This window comes from Spea bombifrons, chromosome 10 (assembly GCF_027358695.1).
Source record: "Spea bombifrons isolate aSpeBom1 chromosome 10, aSpeBom1.2.pri, whole genome shotgun sequence".
NCBI lineage: Eukaryota > Metazoa > Chordata > Amphibia > Anura > Pelobatidae > Spea > Spea bombifrons.
Genome location: NC_071096.1, coordinates 5,732,698 through 5,747,564, shown reverse-complemented (window position 1 = coordinate 5,747,564; position 14,867 = coordinate 5,732,698). Strand labels below are relative to the sequence as shown.

At 42.5% G+C, this 14,867-nt stretch overlaps 1 protein-coding gene across 1 annotated transcript in view; it reads right to left on the bottom strand.

Moving 5' to 3' along the window:
• The window catches only part of LOC128467858 (golgin subfamily B member 1-like), a 35,721-nt gene that overhangs the window by 19,461 nt on the left and 1,393 nt on the right, over positions 1 to 14,867 (bottom strand). Inside the window, exons 2-14 of the mRNA XM_053449591.1 lie at positions 12,574 to 12,633; positions 11,928 to 12,074; positions 8,750 to 8,896; positions 7,764 to 7,886; positions 7,371 to 7,535; positions 6,836 to 7,012; positions 6,429 to 6,551; positions 6,152 to 6,265; positions 5,605 to 5,914; positions 4,509 to 4,618; positions 4,134 to 4,251; positions 3,667 to 3,758; positions 1,390 to 1,540 (exon numbers count right to left, since the gene is read on the bottom strand). Of these exons, the coding sequence (XP_053305566.1) occupies positions 1,390 to 1,540; positions 3,667 to 3,758; positions 4,134 to 4,251; positions 4,509 to 4,618; positions 5,605 to 5,914; positions 6,152 to 6,265; positions 6,429 to 6,551; positions 6,836 to 7,012; positions 7,371 to 7,535; positions 7,764 to 7,886; positions 8,750 to 8,896; positions 11,928 to 12,074; positions 12,574 to 12,618 (1,822 nt within the window). The 5' untranslated portion in view covers positions 12,619 to 12,633. The remainder of the gene's footprint in view (positions 1 to 1,389; positions 1,541 to 3,666; positions 3,759 to 4,133; positions 4,252 to 4,508; positions 4,619 to 5,604; positions 5,915 to 6,151; positions 6,266 to 6,428; positions 6,552 to 6,835; positions 7,013 to 7,370; positions 7,536 to 7,763; positions 7,887 to 8,749; positions 8,897 to 11,927; positions 12,075 to 12,573; positions 12,634 to 14,867) is intronic.

The window sequence follows — 14,867 nt, the reverse complement described above, 5'->3', positions numbered from 1 at the left end:
ATGTATTTTGGATGTCCATTACAGTTTCCAAGGGGGTATATATGGTGGGTATATATGTTAAAATGCCTATATTCTCCGCACCTCTACTGCCCTAGGAAGTCCAGAGCCCTTCTGTGCCGATCGCAGGAGGACACGGATAGAGCTCACTGGACCAAAGCTCGGGTCTCATACCTAAAATGGTTTAGGGGCTTCACCAGCTACTGAACCCCCAATCCCAAACAGGTCTCACTTGTGCTTTAACTAAAAAAAATACTTTACAAGCCATTTATGAGCCTTATTGGCCCCCTAATAAGCTTAATGGAGTCTATTAAACATCACAGGACACGGTGGGATCGCAGTCAATTGGAAATGGAAATTCGTACATGCCAATGCGATATGATTGCCAGCTATGCCTCGCTGCGGACGCGTAAACAGACATTCCCGAGCAACGGAAAACAGACATGGGTTTGGTGAGTAAAGAGGAGATTCAAGCAAAATCATCACTAGAACAGAACAGAGCTGGTTACGGTGAAGAAAACAAGAAGATGCAGAGGCAGCAAGCGATATACGGCTGTCTGTTTCCACCGCTAGATAACGCTCTGGGGGAAGCCATCAGCCGTACACCACCGGCTGGTGTAGCAAAAAGAACCTGCATGCACAAAACTGATGGGAAACTATGTTCTCGGTGGCTGAACAAATCCCAGTGAAGGGTAGAAGGGTGGAGGGTAGGAATGCTGAGCACTCAGCGGATGAAGTTGTGGAAAAATAGAGACAAAAAGTCATGCTCGGCCACAAAAAAAAAACAACAATATGGAACCTTTGAGAAAACAATCCTATGAAGTCTCCAGCTGATGTACGACAACAACTCCCGTGATTCCCAGCCAGCCTGAGCACAGCCAATCAGCTGCAGGGATACAGGGTGGCTACGTACGCTCGATATAGGTCAAAATTTACGCCAGCAGAACCAGCACCTCGATCTCAAGAAGCCTAATTATAGCCAGTGCCCCAGAAAGACATTCGCTACCACCAGAAATCAAGACGTAGCCGCAGAATTAAAAGCCCGATACCACCCAGGAGGCATTTACTGTGGAGACGTTAGCCCGGGTAGATGCCTCGAGACCCTGAAATTGTTTGCAACACTAAAGGGGACTTAAGGAAGCTACAGGACAAATTTAATTACGGATATGGAGCAGAATGGCGTGGGTTTAAAGGGGTGGCAAACTTGGAAATGGAAGATTAAATACATATTTTTGAGATAAAATATTTGTGGTATTACTCGTGAATTACTCTTTGCCATTTTCCATAGCAAATAAAATCAAAATGCAAAGCCGTACACTAGACGCGCTGCCGTCAGACACAAGTAAACCTGACAAGGTAAGTTGCTCTCGGAAAGAAAGTATGGGGATTCACCTTCTCTTTCCTCTTCGATCTGAGCCATTCTCATGGCTAGAACCGATTTCTCCTCTTGGTCGTGATCCGGAGTCTGTTCGGTTCCAGCGTTCATTTCATTCCACTCCAGAAGCTGGGTCTGTAGCTCGTCCACGCTGCCAGACTCGCTGGTCTGAAAGTACAACACACCAATCGGTAAGTAATAGTCGTGCATAGTAATGTACAGTCCCAGCTCTCTAGCAAACCAACGTATTTCAAAGAAAAAAGGTAGATCTATATATACTCCAGTACAACGGCATATTTATAGGATGACAATGCCTTGCGGCATTGACAGGAGCAAAAAGAAAAAAAAGGGATATCTTTGGATAATGTGGTTCAGGGAAAAACGAATATAGTTTGTTCAGTAAGGTAACCACAGCATGCAGAGTTAAAATGTTTTAATTGATTCAGCAATTTTGAGGCTTTAGGAAACAATCTCAGCCTACCTTTTACTGAACCCCATAAAAATTAAGTTATGGGCATTTTTTATTTATTTTATAATTTTTTTTAAATGTATTTTTTTTTAATATATATATATATATATATATATCGTATTTATCGGGGTATAACACGCACTGGTGTATAACACGCACCCCCATTTTAACAAGGAAATTTGAGTAAGAAAAAATAATTTTAACTTGGAAGCTATGAACTTAATGTTGGAATAATATTTATTACATTATAACATTTATTATAACATTTATACCACTTATAAGGCAAATATGAAAGAAAAAGCACCTCTTTGAACAAAAAAACTGAACAAAAAAAACTTCATCAGAATCACTGCTATCTGGGAAACCACACACACTCACACACAGTAAGACACACACACACTCAGACACACACACAGTAAGACACACTCACACTCACACGCTAAGACACACACAGTAAGACACACGCTAAGACACACACAGTAAGACACACGCTAAGACACACACAGTAAGACACGCTAAGACACACACAGTAAGACACACACACACTCAGACACACACACAGTAAGACACACTCACAGTAAGACACACTCACACTCAGACACACACAGTAAGACACACACACAGTAAGACACACACACAGTAAGACACACACAAATTCAGACACACACACAGTAAGACACACTCACACTCAGACACTCCCACTCAGACACACACACTGACACACACACACACACTAAGACATACACACACACTAAGACACACACAAACACACTCAGACACACACTCCCTAACCCCCCTTCTCAGGATCTCCCCTCTCCCTCCCTAACCCCCCTTCTCAGGATCTCCTCTCATTCCCTAACCCCCCTTCTCAGGATCTCCCCTCTCCCTCCCTAACCCCCCTTCTCAGGATCTCCCCTCTCTCTCCCTAACCCCCCCCCGGTCACTTACCTTCAACTCCTGTGTTGGAAGCGTGAGTCGTTTGTCTCGGGTGCCGGCGCTTCACTGCTGAGCGCCGGCGTCTGACGTCATATGCCGGCGCCCAGCGTGAAGCGCCGGCACCCTAGACAAACGCCTCACCCTTCCAACACAGGAGTTGAAGCGCTGAGGCAGGCGGCGGCGGTGGCGGCCGCCGCCAGCAGAGGAGTCCTGGATTTCTGTCAGTCAGGGGGGCCCGAGAGTTGCCGAGCGGTCGTCTTCAGCAACCGCTCGGCACCCTTTGGGCCCCCCTGGCTGGCAGAACTCCAGGGCCCGGTCGCAGTTGGGACCCCTGCGACCCCGGTAGTTCCGCCACTGGCTCTAGGATTTATCGGCGTATAACACACAGGTAGGGTTTCAGCTTCAAGTTTTAGTTAAAAAAGTGCGTGTTATACGCCGATAAATACGGTATATATATATATATATATATATATTTTTTAAACACTCGTGATTTCTGACCCAGTAATAAAATGATTTTCCACACAAAACACAAGCCAACAAGTCAGTGGGAATCCCACGCATGACTTTTAGAATTCTCCCATAAAGTTGAACATACAAAATTAACAAAAATACAAAAAAAAATAAAAAGAGAACCATGTTGAAAACCACAAATGACAGAGCTTCCTATACCTGTTTACTGTAAATATTATTTAGTAACTGAAATCCAAAAGAACATAAGCACATGGATTCAGTTAGTAAATACAATCAGTTTTTGTCCTCCGTTACGCTCTGTTTGAATTGTCATGTTTTTATGTTTGATGCCGCCTGTGGCTTCCTGGGGCCATTAATGCATAATTAAGGCACATTCATCTACGCCTATAATTTTATTTGCAATATAAAATGAGGTCACCTGTGAGTCTGCCCTCTTGGCAACCTGTTCAAGATCTGCTTGAAGTTTCCTCTGTTGTTCTTCGTAGATCACCAGTTTGGCCAGAAGATGCTCTACAGAACATAGAATTATAAAGGATAAGTTACATAGCAGCCATACCGTACTGCGAGCCCTCAACCACCAGTGCAAAATAAATAAAGAAATCAGAGGTTGTCCAAAGTTGCCCAAATTACAACCAAAACATGATGACTGCCGAGTAGGCTAACGACTTGCAAACTTGCTAAGATTCCATGAATTAAGCAACTATCTTGAAATGATAAACTTGGAAGAAACGAGCAGCCAACTAAATTAGAATCCGATATTTACGGGAGATGCTCAGCAAAGACTAAACACACAAAGTGTCGCCAGGCTAGGAAAAGCCAGTTGCCTTTTACTCAATAACCCCATTTGGAACCAGTTCTAGAAGATCCGTAGCGCCGGGTACTCACCATTTACCGTCTGCAGCTCTGTTAGCGACTCTAATCTGGACTCCATCTCTCGCTTGTCATGTTCTAGCTCAGAAATTCGACTGGTCAGCAGGTCGAGATCACGGCTCTTGGCTTCCGACTACAAAGAATAAATGATTAGAGAATTAAAGAGCTGAAGAAATCTGCCTGCAGTTTAAGAATAAGCAGATCGTGATTATAGTATACAGATACAGAAAGGCGCCGAGACCAGGTGAGATTCAGAAAAGGTTTAACAGGTTTTCTAAGGGTATTTGGTATTAGCAGGGGATGTACAGATTTCCACTAACTTAACAATGAAGAGGAAGGCAGAAGAAGAGCGGGACTATAAGACAGGTTGGATGTAAAGGGTACTTGTACAGTTTTTAGTTCTTCCTCCAACTGCCTGATTCTGGACTTTGACCATGCCTTCATTTTAAGGAATTTTGCTTCTGATTTACTTGCCTCTTCTGTCTTCAATTTCACTTCCGCTGAAGAAAAGAAAAGAAAACACAGGATGATCAGTCTCGTAACTTATTTTTATCAGCTTTTTGTTCGGATCCATAAGAATTTTAACAGAAATTTGCCAACTCGTACGTTTGTTAATTCGTACGAATGTCTAAAAATGTGGAATCCCCAACAAAGCAAACAAAAACAAAGCAGAGAGCTCTGAAGTTTTGTTTGCATTCCGTTGTTTTTTTTTTTTTTTTTTTTTTACTTTTCTGTCTTTTTTCACTTTATTGGCCCGCTTCTCCCGTTAACCTCGTTCTTGGCCCGCTTCTACCGTTAATTGGCCTTTTGGAGCGCTTCCACAAAGGGGCGGGGCCATAGTGTACCTCTCCTCATTCCTCCAATCCGGGGAGAGGGTTGCATGGAGGCTCCGTCCCTTTGTGGAAGTGGATAAAGCAGCAGATAGTGGGGAGAAGCAGACCAACAATGAATACAGCAGAATAAGGCAGAAAAAAGAAGAAGAGGCAAGACAAGAAGCTTTGGGAAAGGAGATGGGGACACGGAAGCGGTTGGCGGAGAAGCTAGAGAGACAATGAGCGCGAGTGGAAGAAATTGCGAGCAACAAAATTCAATAAACTAAAAAATTGTCCGACTTGTTTTTGGTCCATGTGCACAAGTCTCGTAGACGCTATGCATTTGCCCGTTTTTGTCCCAGAGTCTCTTAGTTTCAACAAAAGAGAGAGAATGCTTATTGTTACGTTCGCTGAGCTCCCTCTGTTGTTCAATCCAAGAAACTACTAATTCTAAAAATATTTTATTTTAAAAAACCCTGCCTGCTACTCAGACGGAAGGAGTAACGTCGTGTAAGGCAGAAGGGGGCAAAGGCAGTGTTTGGTATAGATGGGAGGCATTTGGAAACTGGGATGCAAAACACCAACCTAGCTCTGATGTGAATCTCCAACCCATTTAGAACAGATCCTAATGCAGGAAAACCCATGAAAAGTTTACCAAGTGACATTTTATTTACCTTGCCATTTAGCAACTGCAGGGCTGGAATCGTCCGTGGATCCTTTGGGGTTACCCTCGGCGCTCCCCAAATCCTGCAGTTGTTCCTGCAGCCTCAGCACGGTTTGGCATTTCTCCTGGATTTCAACTTCATGTTTCTCTTGGATTTCTTGCATCGCCGAGCGGTGCTTCTCATTCAAACAACGCAGCTCGGTTTCATGCTTATCCATCATGTCCCTGAGCTGGGCTCTCATTACGTGCTTCTCGGCATCCAGCTTTGATTGCAGGTTGTCTTTCTCTGACTGAAGGCGCTTACATTTCTCATTCAGTTCCTGGAAAACAAAGACAAATTTCACTGGAACAGGAAAAGTGAACATAAATGAATGTCTCCAGATCATAGCTTTCCAATGACTTGTGTTTATAATTCTTGTACAAGTATCAGTTTCCACCCAGAAATCAGTAACCCTCCTAAACATAGACACATATAGAATAAAATGTACCCTTACGACGTGAATGGTTTATCTCCATTTTTGCTCATCCTTTTTATGCCGTAGGGGAAAAATTCTTACCATGAACCGCTGGTCCTTGTTATCCAACTCTTTCTGCAGCACATCAATCACCTGGTTCTTTCCCAATAAAACCTCTTCCTCCTCGTGTAGTTTCTGCTTCAGTGCTTTGAGCAGCTGGAAGAACAAAAATATTGACTGACTGTAGACATTCCCTGCCCCAGCAATTTGCAGAAACTGATTACTAATGGAACAGAACGCCCTATTGGATTTCCGGCTTTATGGAGGGTGTAGAGATGGGAGATGTTGCACGTTGCTCGTTAATATTCATTGTTAATACCTGATGGAGATCAGCACTAGCGTCAGATTTCGCGGCCAACTTAAACAGCTCCTGCTCGTGTTTTTGGGATAATTCTTTCAACTCTTTTTCCTTTTCCATGATCATGTTTTGATATACCCGTATCTGAAGAAAAAGGAGAAGTGGGAGAATTCACGACACTGGTCCTTTCTGTGGAGGATCAAGAAGTTTGAGCTAAAGTGCCTGCATAGGCGCCCGTTAAAGAAGCCCTGGTGTGTCTTAACTTCATATAAAAAAAACAAACGCTAATTGGTTCTTCTATATAAAACCAAGCATAACACTCCTGACGACAGATTCTCTAAAGACCGTCTGGAGTCATGTAAACATTTTAAGCCCAGTGTCTGCTTCCTGAATCACCCACACAGTACTTCCCAGTTCAGCTCACTCACATTTTCTGTGTACATTGCCTCTTTTTCTTGGTAGTCATTCTTCTCTTTGCTCAGGAGGCTCTTTAAGGTCTCTGCCTGCTCCTGGAGAAGGCTACACCTCTCCTCGCTTTCACCCACCTTCCTGGTCAGGTTGAGGATCAGAGTCTGAAGTTCCTGGTTTGAAGAATCTTTCTGGTTCTGGGCAAATAAAAACAAACAAATGGGAAAAACAAAGCTTCAGCGTCAAAAAAGGCATGAACTTTTTGGGATGTGACGTCTCTAAGAAAAGACTAAGTCCATTGGACCAACGTTAGGACATCAGTTCATATTGTCACTTAAAACAACCAGAACACGTGACTTCCAAACCACCAACACAGCTGGCGTACACATCTGGAACGTTTCTACTGAATCATCTTGAAAAAGTGCCTCAAACCCAAATGTGTGTGTGTATGTGTGTGTGCGTGTGTGTGTATTCAAAGGGTTTCTACACACAACAAGTTATTATAAAAATGTTTCCTATTAAAGCACCTGTGATAAAACTGAACACTGCACCTACCTTTGCGTTCTCTTCCGACTCCGACACTTCATTGTGGATGTGTTTTCCAGCTGAAACTTGAAGCTCGACAATGTACGCCTCCTTCTCAGCCAGCTTCTTTTCTTTCTCAGCAAGCATGTCGTCGATCTCCGAACCGCGCAGGCGCTGCGACTCCAGCTCTGCCTCCTAAGGAACGGTCAACAAAATTTCAAACACAAGCAAAAAAAAAAAGGGTACACAAGTGGCAACGTACCCTCTAAACAAATAGAACACAGGTACGGGGTAAACGGCTTCATAAAAAGGATTCTCCATTTGCAATGTTTTCCATTAAACTGTATTTAATGATATGAAGCAATGGTTTAGCTCTATCTCTCCTGTCGGTAATCGAATGTGACTGGTGTACGTCAAATTTACCTTTTTCTTGAGATCTTCATTTTTTTGTGACAGCTGAGACTCCAATTCTTCCACGCGCTTCTTTAATACGAGAATTTTCCCTCGATTCGCCGAAGCACTTTCATGGTCTCCATCTCCAGAACCCTTGAATCAAACCGTATAAAATGAATATCAAATGGTAAAGAGAGGTTTGAGAATTGCATTCACTAAATAGCATACATTACGACAGCAGGGAATATTAGTATGATCAGTAGGATTTACAGATGGCTCCCTTGTTTGAATGCAGGCCGGGTAACTACACACGACTTTAACTTAATAATATATGTTATAGGCAGGTTTGCTCCATCAAAGACAAAGCGCACCAACTTCCAGGCTCAACTCTCACAGCCAGAGCAGGGTATCAGGATCTCACCATATCTTTCCCAGAAGTCTCTTTAATTTTATTACAGACAGTCCAATGACCAAATGGGCTCCATGTACCGATATGGGAACCTTAACCCAAGATCATTTGGTGCATTAAAGCAGAAGACCCGGATCACCAGCGAGTCCTGCAGACAAGCACGGGGTGATACCACTGACCCGAAACCACTAATTAAACAATAAAGATTAATATAACATGTCTGCCGATGAAAAGCAGACAAAGATTTGGGGTTATTTTACAGGTAGCTATACTTTAGAGGCACCCAGAAGAACATAATACAGCGGAACTGAATGAGGTGGTGCTACAAAATCAACAAATAATATTTGGGGCTCGGGAGACGCATTGCGATATAGAAACATGATAAGCTCACTGCAATTCAGTGAAATATATATTTGAAAAATATTAGAGAAAAAAGGATTTAACCCCTTAAGGACAACGGGTTATCCGTAAACCCATTAAAAACAATGCATTGTGAGCCCGTAGATGTCATTAAGGGGTTAAAACACATACATTTTGACATCAGACATCACCAAAACGTATGGTTTTAACAGCAAGCAATACTAGAAAGGGCTTCGGTCGCAGCCACCTTTCTGTGCTCGGATCGCTTGTCCTGCTTATTGGGAGACCCAAACTGCTTCTTCAGCTCTTCCAGCTGGGATGTCAGCGACGCGATCTTGGCCTTGTTTTGCAGCTTTGCTTTGGAAACCTTGGATTCACAGGACTCCTTTTCTTCCTGTACAAAAAAATAAAAGCGCTACTTAGAGAACTTTGCAAATGTTTAACAGATTGTGGAATGTAGTAAATCAAACATAATCCAACCTAAGCAAACACAGAAAGCACTTGCTGGCAGTTAACGCCAATAAACGTTTATTACCTTTAAAGGAACAAAAGGGTTTTTTAACGATCAATTAGCCTTTTAAACTTAGATCAGCGAACACAACCTGCCATTGGAAAACAGGAGTGATGGGAGTGATAAAGGGCCATTGGAACACAGGAGTGATGGGAGTGACAAAGGGCCATTGGAACACAGGAGTGATGGGAGTGATAAAGGGTCATTGGAACACAGGAGTGATGGGAGTGATAAAGGGCCATTGGAACTAGGGCTGCAACTAACGATTATTTTAATAATCGATTAGTTGGCCGATTATTTTTTCGATTAATCGATTAATCGGATAAAAAAATACATTATTTTAAATTGAAGAAAAATTGCAATAAAAAACGTACAATTTACACTTTCATCTCTTTATTGCAATGGCCTCTCTATTCACCTTCTTATTTTACTGACATAATAATAAAAGCTACAAGAACCCAAACACAGTGCTTCTCAAACTAGGTTTTAATACAAAGTTATTAGTAAATATTAATTCATATGTTAACTATTTTTCATATTTAATAAAAACTGAGAAAAAAGCCTTGTTTAAATTTTTTTATTTACCAAACTGCCCCCAGTTATGCACATCTGACCCCCAGCTTGCCACTCTGCCCCCATATATGCCTTATACCTCTTATATGCCAGATTCCACTGTGCCCCCCTGATATGCCACTGTGCCCCTGATATGCCTTATACTCCTTATATGCCAGTGATATGCAACTGAGCCCCCTGATATACCTTTTACCCCCAGATTTGTTTTATGCCCCCCTGATATGCCTAATATCGATGTCTTATACCCCCTATATGCCACTGAGCCCCCTGATATACCTTTTACCCCCCAGATATGTTTATGCCCCCTGATATGCCTAATATCCATATGCCTTATACCCCCTATATGCCCTAAAAATTCATAATACCCCCCATACACCACTATAACTCACCCATACACCACTCTGGCTCCTCCCCCTCCCATACACCACTCTGGCTCCTCCCCTCCCATACACCACTCTGGCTCCTCCCCCTCCCATACGCCACTCTGGCTCCTCCCCCGCCCATACACCACTCTGGCTCCTCCCCTCCCATACATCACTTTGCCTCCTCCCCCTCCCATATACCACTCTGCCTCCTCCCCCCCATACATCACTCTGGCTCCTCCCATACTCCACTCTGCCTCCTCCCATACATCACGTTGGCTCCTCCCCCTCCCATACATCACTTTGCCTCCTCCCCCCTCCCATACTCCACTCTGCCTCCTGTGAACCTCCGTTTCTGACAAGACACCAGGGAGCCGGGTAGAGAGGCAGAGTGGCGTATGAGAGGGGGAGGAGCCAGAGTGGTGTATTGGAGGGTGGCTCCCATACACCCCTCTGACTCCTCCCCCCTCCCATACACCGCTCTGCCTCTCTACCCGGCTCCGTTACTGAAGGCACTTTCATTGCAGCTTCATAGAAGCCTCAGTGTAAGTGAAGTGCAGTAACGGAGTCTGTCTGTGCGATGCAGACCCTCACCGGCTATCAGAGAGGATGATTCTCTGTCAGCCGGTGGGGGTTTGCATCTCACAGACAGACTCCGTCACTCACCTTCACTTACACTGAGGCTTCTATGAAGCTGCAGGGAAAGTGCCTTCAGTAACGGTGCCGGGTAGAGAGGCAGAGTGACGTATGGGAGGGGGGAGGAGTCAGAGGGGTCTATGGGAGGGGGGAGAGAGACGGAAGTGAGAGACCGGCCGACAGTGAGGGGAATCCAGGTCCCCTGCAGCGTTGCGGGGGATCTGGATTCCGGTGTTATAATCCGATCTCTGTTTGAGGTCGGATTATATAAAGAGAGGAGTTTTTCAGAGCATTTGCTCTGAAAAAAACCTCTTTTTATAATCGATAAAAATCGATCCGATTAATCGATGATGAAATTCGTTGACAACGATTTTCATAATCGATTATTATCGATTTTATCGATTAGTTGTTTCAGCCCTAATTGGAACACAGGAGTGATGGGAGTGATAAAGGGCCATTGAAGCACAGGAGTGATGGGAGTGATAAAGGGCCATTGGAACCCAGGAGTGATGGGAGTGATAAAGGGCCATTGGAACCCAGGAGTGATGGGAGTGATAAAGGGCCATTGGAACCCAGGAATGATGGGATTGATAAAGGGCCATTGGAGCACAGGAGTGATTGGAGTGATAAAGGGCCATTGGAGCACAGGAGTGATTGGAGTGATAAAGGGTCTCTGTAGCCTATGAAGAGATACCATTAAAAATCTGCCATTTCCAGCTACAATAGTCATTTACAACATTAACCCCATCTGCGCTGGATTTCTGATCCATTTCATGTTATTTTAATGGACAAAATGTGCTTTTCTTTCAAAAACCAAGGACACTTCTAAATGACTGCAAACTTTTGAACAGTAGTGTATATCATGAGAAGAGTATTAAGAAGAGTTCACCGTGGGAACTATAGTCTAAACAGAAGAAAAACAAGTTAAAACCATAAAAAAAAACAAAAAAAAAAAACGATCCCACTTTTAATGATTCACAAATGACTCTTTTTTTGTTGGTTGATGAGTCTGTTTGAAACGGCCTTATGGTTTAACCCACCATTTTTTTTTTAAATGTGCCAACTATGCCAAAATAAGGAAGTAAAGAATAAATATTTATTTAATAAGTGAATAATCAGAATTAATGTCAGACTAAGAGACTGGCCGCTTTGAGTCTAAAAATATAAATGTTAATTTCAAGTCAAGGAATCAAGTGGGAAATTTCGCAAATAGCGCAGCCAGCCCGCTGTAAGGGAAGCCGTGCGCCTCCACGCTGCTGCTTCTAAACGGATTTGTCTTGAGAATTTAGGAGCGACAGAGCACAGACAACCCAGAACTAAGTCCCGGGCCTCGGCACGCAGACCTTAAGCTGTTGATCTTTCTTGCGGAGCTCATTATCCTTCTCTCTGATCAGTTCCTTCAGCTGAATCACCAGCTGCTCCGTCTGCGAAAGCTGCTCCGTCAGATCTGCCACCGACATGGTGCCAGCTCCCTCCTGAGCGTCGGGCGCCTGCGGACGGAAAAAAAGATGGCGTCAACTAAGTGTCAACCCTGTCACAAATATATCAGCGAAAATTTACAAGCTACACGCCACCAATAACACAAAACGCAATAGAAAAGGGGAAAATATTTACAATAAATATAATTTTCTTTGCCTGCAGAGATATTTCTACTTTATTAATCAGTTGGCAGCACTTGTCCGGTTCATCTCTACGTTGGGCAGATCAGCGCCACCGGCTTTTATTTTTTGTCCTGAATCACAATTGGTGTTCTGTCACTTTAAGAAACCTTCATTACGGAGAAAGTAGGAAGATCAGCCTCTGCAGTGAAGAATTTCTGGAGGGGTAACAACTGGGGTAGGATTTCTGTTTTAACACTGATAGTCCCTGTATACAGGAATATCCTTCATCGCAACAAGCCTCAAAGACTTTTTTAACGGGACATTACATTTCCTCGGAATGTAGAATAAGCAAAAAAAAAACGAAAAAAAAAATATACATTATACTTACGCCTCCAGGAGGTAGAGACTCGTCTGTTGAATACCATTTCCACATGATTTACACCGGGCTCTGAATAGAAGAACAGAAACAGTTACATCAGTAACAAAGCACACTTTTATCAGCAAAAACAAAAAAAATTCCAAATGATCTGCTTAAGAAAATTTTTTGAAGTATCATATTTTCGATTAAGCAACACTTTGCTGCAGAATATCGCATTCCATTCACAGTAACTTCCAAACAGTCCAAGTGTTACAGAAAGCTGGGTAGATACAGACCACAACTCACAAAACCCCCAGGCAGCCAAACGCTCCTTGGCCATAGGGTAACATTTCACTATCTCTGATTGAAGGGGGAAAAAAACCTGTACCCCCCTCCGTGTATGAATCATTCAGACTGAGACACGTCACTTTTCCTCTGTAAACGCACACCTCTCCGATGCTCAGTCATGATCCATCTTGTCTAACGTGGCCAAAACCTGAAAGGCAACATAATACCTGCCTTCTCCGAATGGCCACAGCATACGATTACAGGCGCTTGGAAAATAAATACTATCCCAACCTCTCTCAATCGCAGAACAAGGCAGTGTTTACATCGTCTCACCACTAATCTACAGTTATCTTCTAAAAGCCAAAATATAATCCCAGCCGCACGTGACATGTATAATATAATACATATTACAAATAAATAATATTAAATATTACAAATAAATATAATATTAAATATTACAAATAAATAATAGTATAAATAGTATAAATATATATAATACATATTCAATATTATAATACAAATAAATAATATTAAATTACAAATTAATAACAGATATTGCAAATATAATATTAAATATTAGAAATAATATAATAAATATTACAAATATAAATAGTATAAATAGTAAAATATAAATAAATAATATAATACATATTCAACATAAAATATTACAAATATAATACTTCTACATATATAAAAAAATATTACAAATATAATATAATAAATAGTATAAATGAATAAAAATAATTATAAATAATATAATAAATACAAGTACAGAAAAAGTACAGAAAAGGATCAAAGTGGGAATTGGAAGTTTTCAACTCATCATCTTCACTATAATCTGGGAAGGGACAACCCAGCAACCCATTTAAGTAAATAAAGCCCTTAAATTTGATCAGGCGAAGAGCTGACGAGCACCGTTAGTAACACCGGCAACATAATTTTTTTTTCACTTTCATAAATTTGTGGCCGAAGCTTTACTACCAGTAAATCTGATGAAGCAAAGAGTAAAGGTGTACGCGTGTGTTATAATTATAAAACAAAGCTTAACTGTGAGCTCGGGGGCCAAGGTGAGCAAAAAGCCGCACATAGGCTATGGGGGGACCAAGCCATGTGGGCTACAACACAAAGCCATTAGAAGGGGGTACCTAAACACATAGGAGCATGGAAAGGATCCAGACATGGTGTAAATGCTGCATAAAATCATTTTTAACGGAGATACTTTTATGCTGAACATGTACAATTTGCTAGTGACCCAGAATGTTCAAATGACAGGAGCCCGGGGGGGGGGGCAAACTGCCCCCTCCCCTACCGGAATGGCCGGGGCACCCGTCGGGACACGTACACACGCTCCCAAAAAAGATCAGATGTGCAAGACAGAGTGAATGTAATAACCTAAATAAAAGTATTAACCAATAGACATGGACCTTTAGGGTCAACCTAAAATTCACGAGTGAACGGGGGCTTTGGACGGCCAATAAAGTTTCACCTCCGCATTTTGCAGGTCAAATCAGTATCGTTGCCGGACGCTTCATTACATTAGGGTAAACTTTGGCCGATGCTTGGTTAAAAAATACCATCACTCTATATGTTGGCTAAAAAAAAAAAAAGAATGACATCATATCTCCTCTTTAAATTATTTTTCCATCATCCCACCAGTGCCGGGCTTTGTATTAAACCGAACGCCGTAACGACGGCTCCAAAGAAAGCTCAGTCTATGGACAGACTTTATGGAAAGTACTCAGAAGACTCTCTCGTTATCAAATTGTAAACCTTTTCGAAGTAGCAACAACCAGTCAAACTGGTTACCGACTGCGGCGGATCACCCAGCAACCGCTCCCTGTATAATACCAGCGCACCCTTTATAGAGGAAGCCCGCCACTCACACTTCAGCGTCGCTATTTAGAAAGGAGTCTCTTTTTTAGTTCTGGGCTCTCACTTATATTTTATTCGTTTTAAACGAGTCAGGTCCATCGTACATCCACGGCATAGATTATGCCGTTTTTTTTTTTTCCTCCCCGACGCCTGCTGTCCACCTC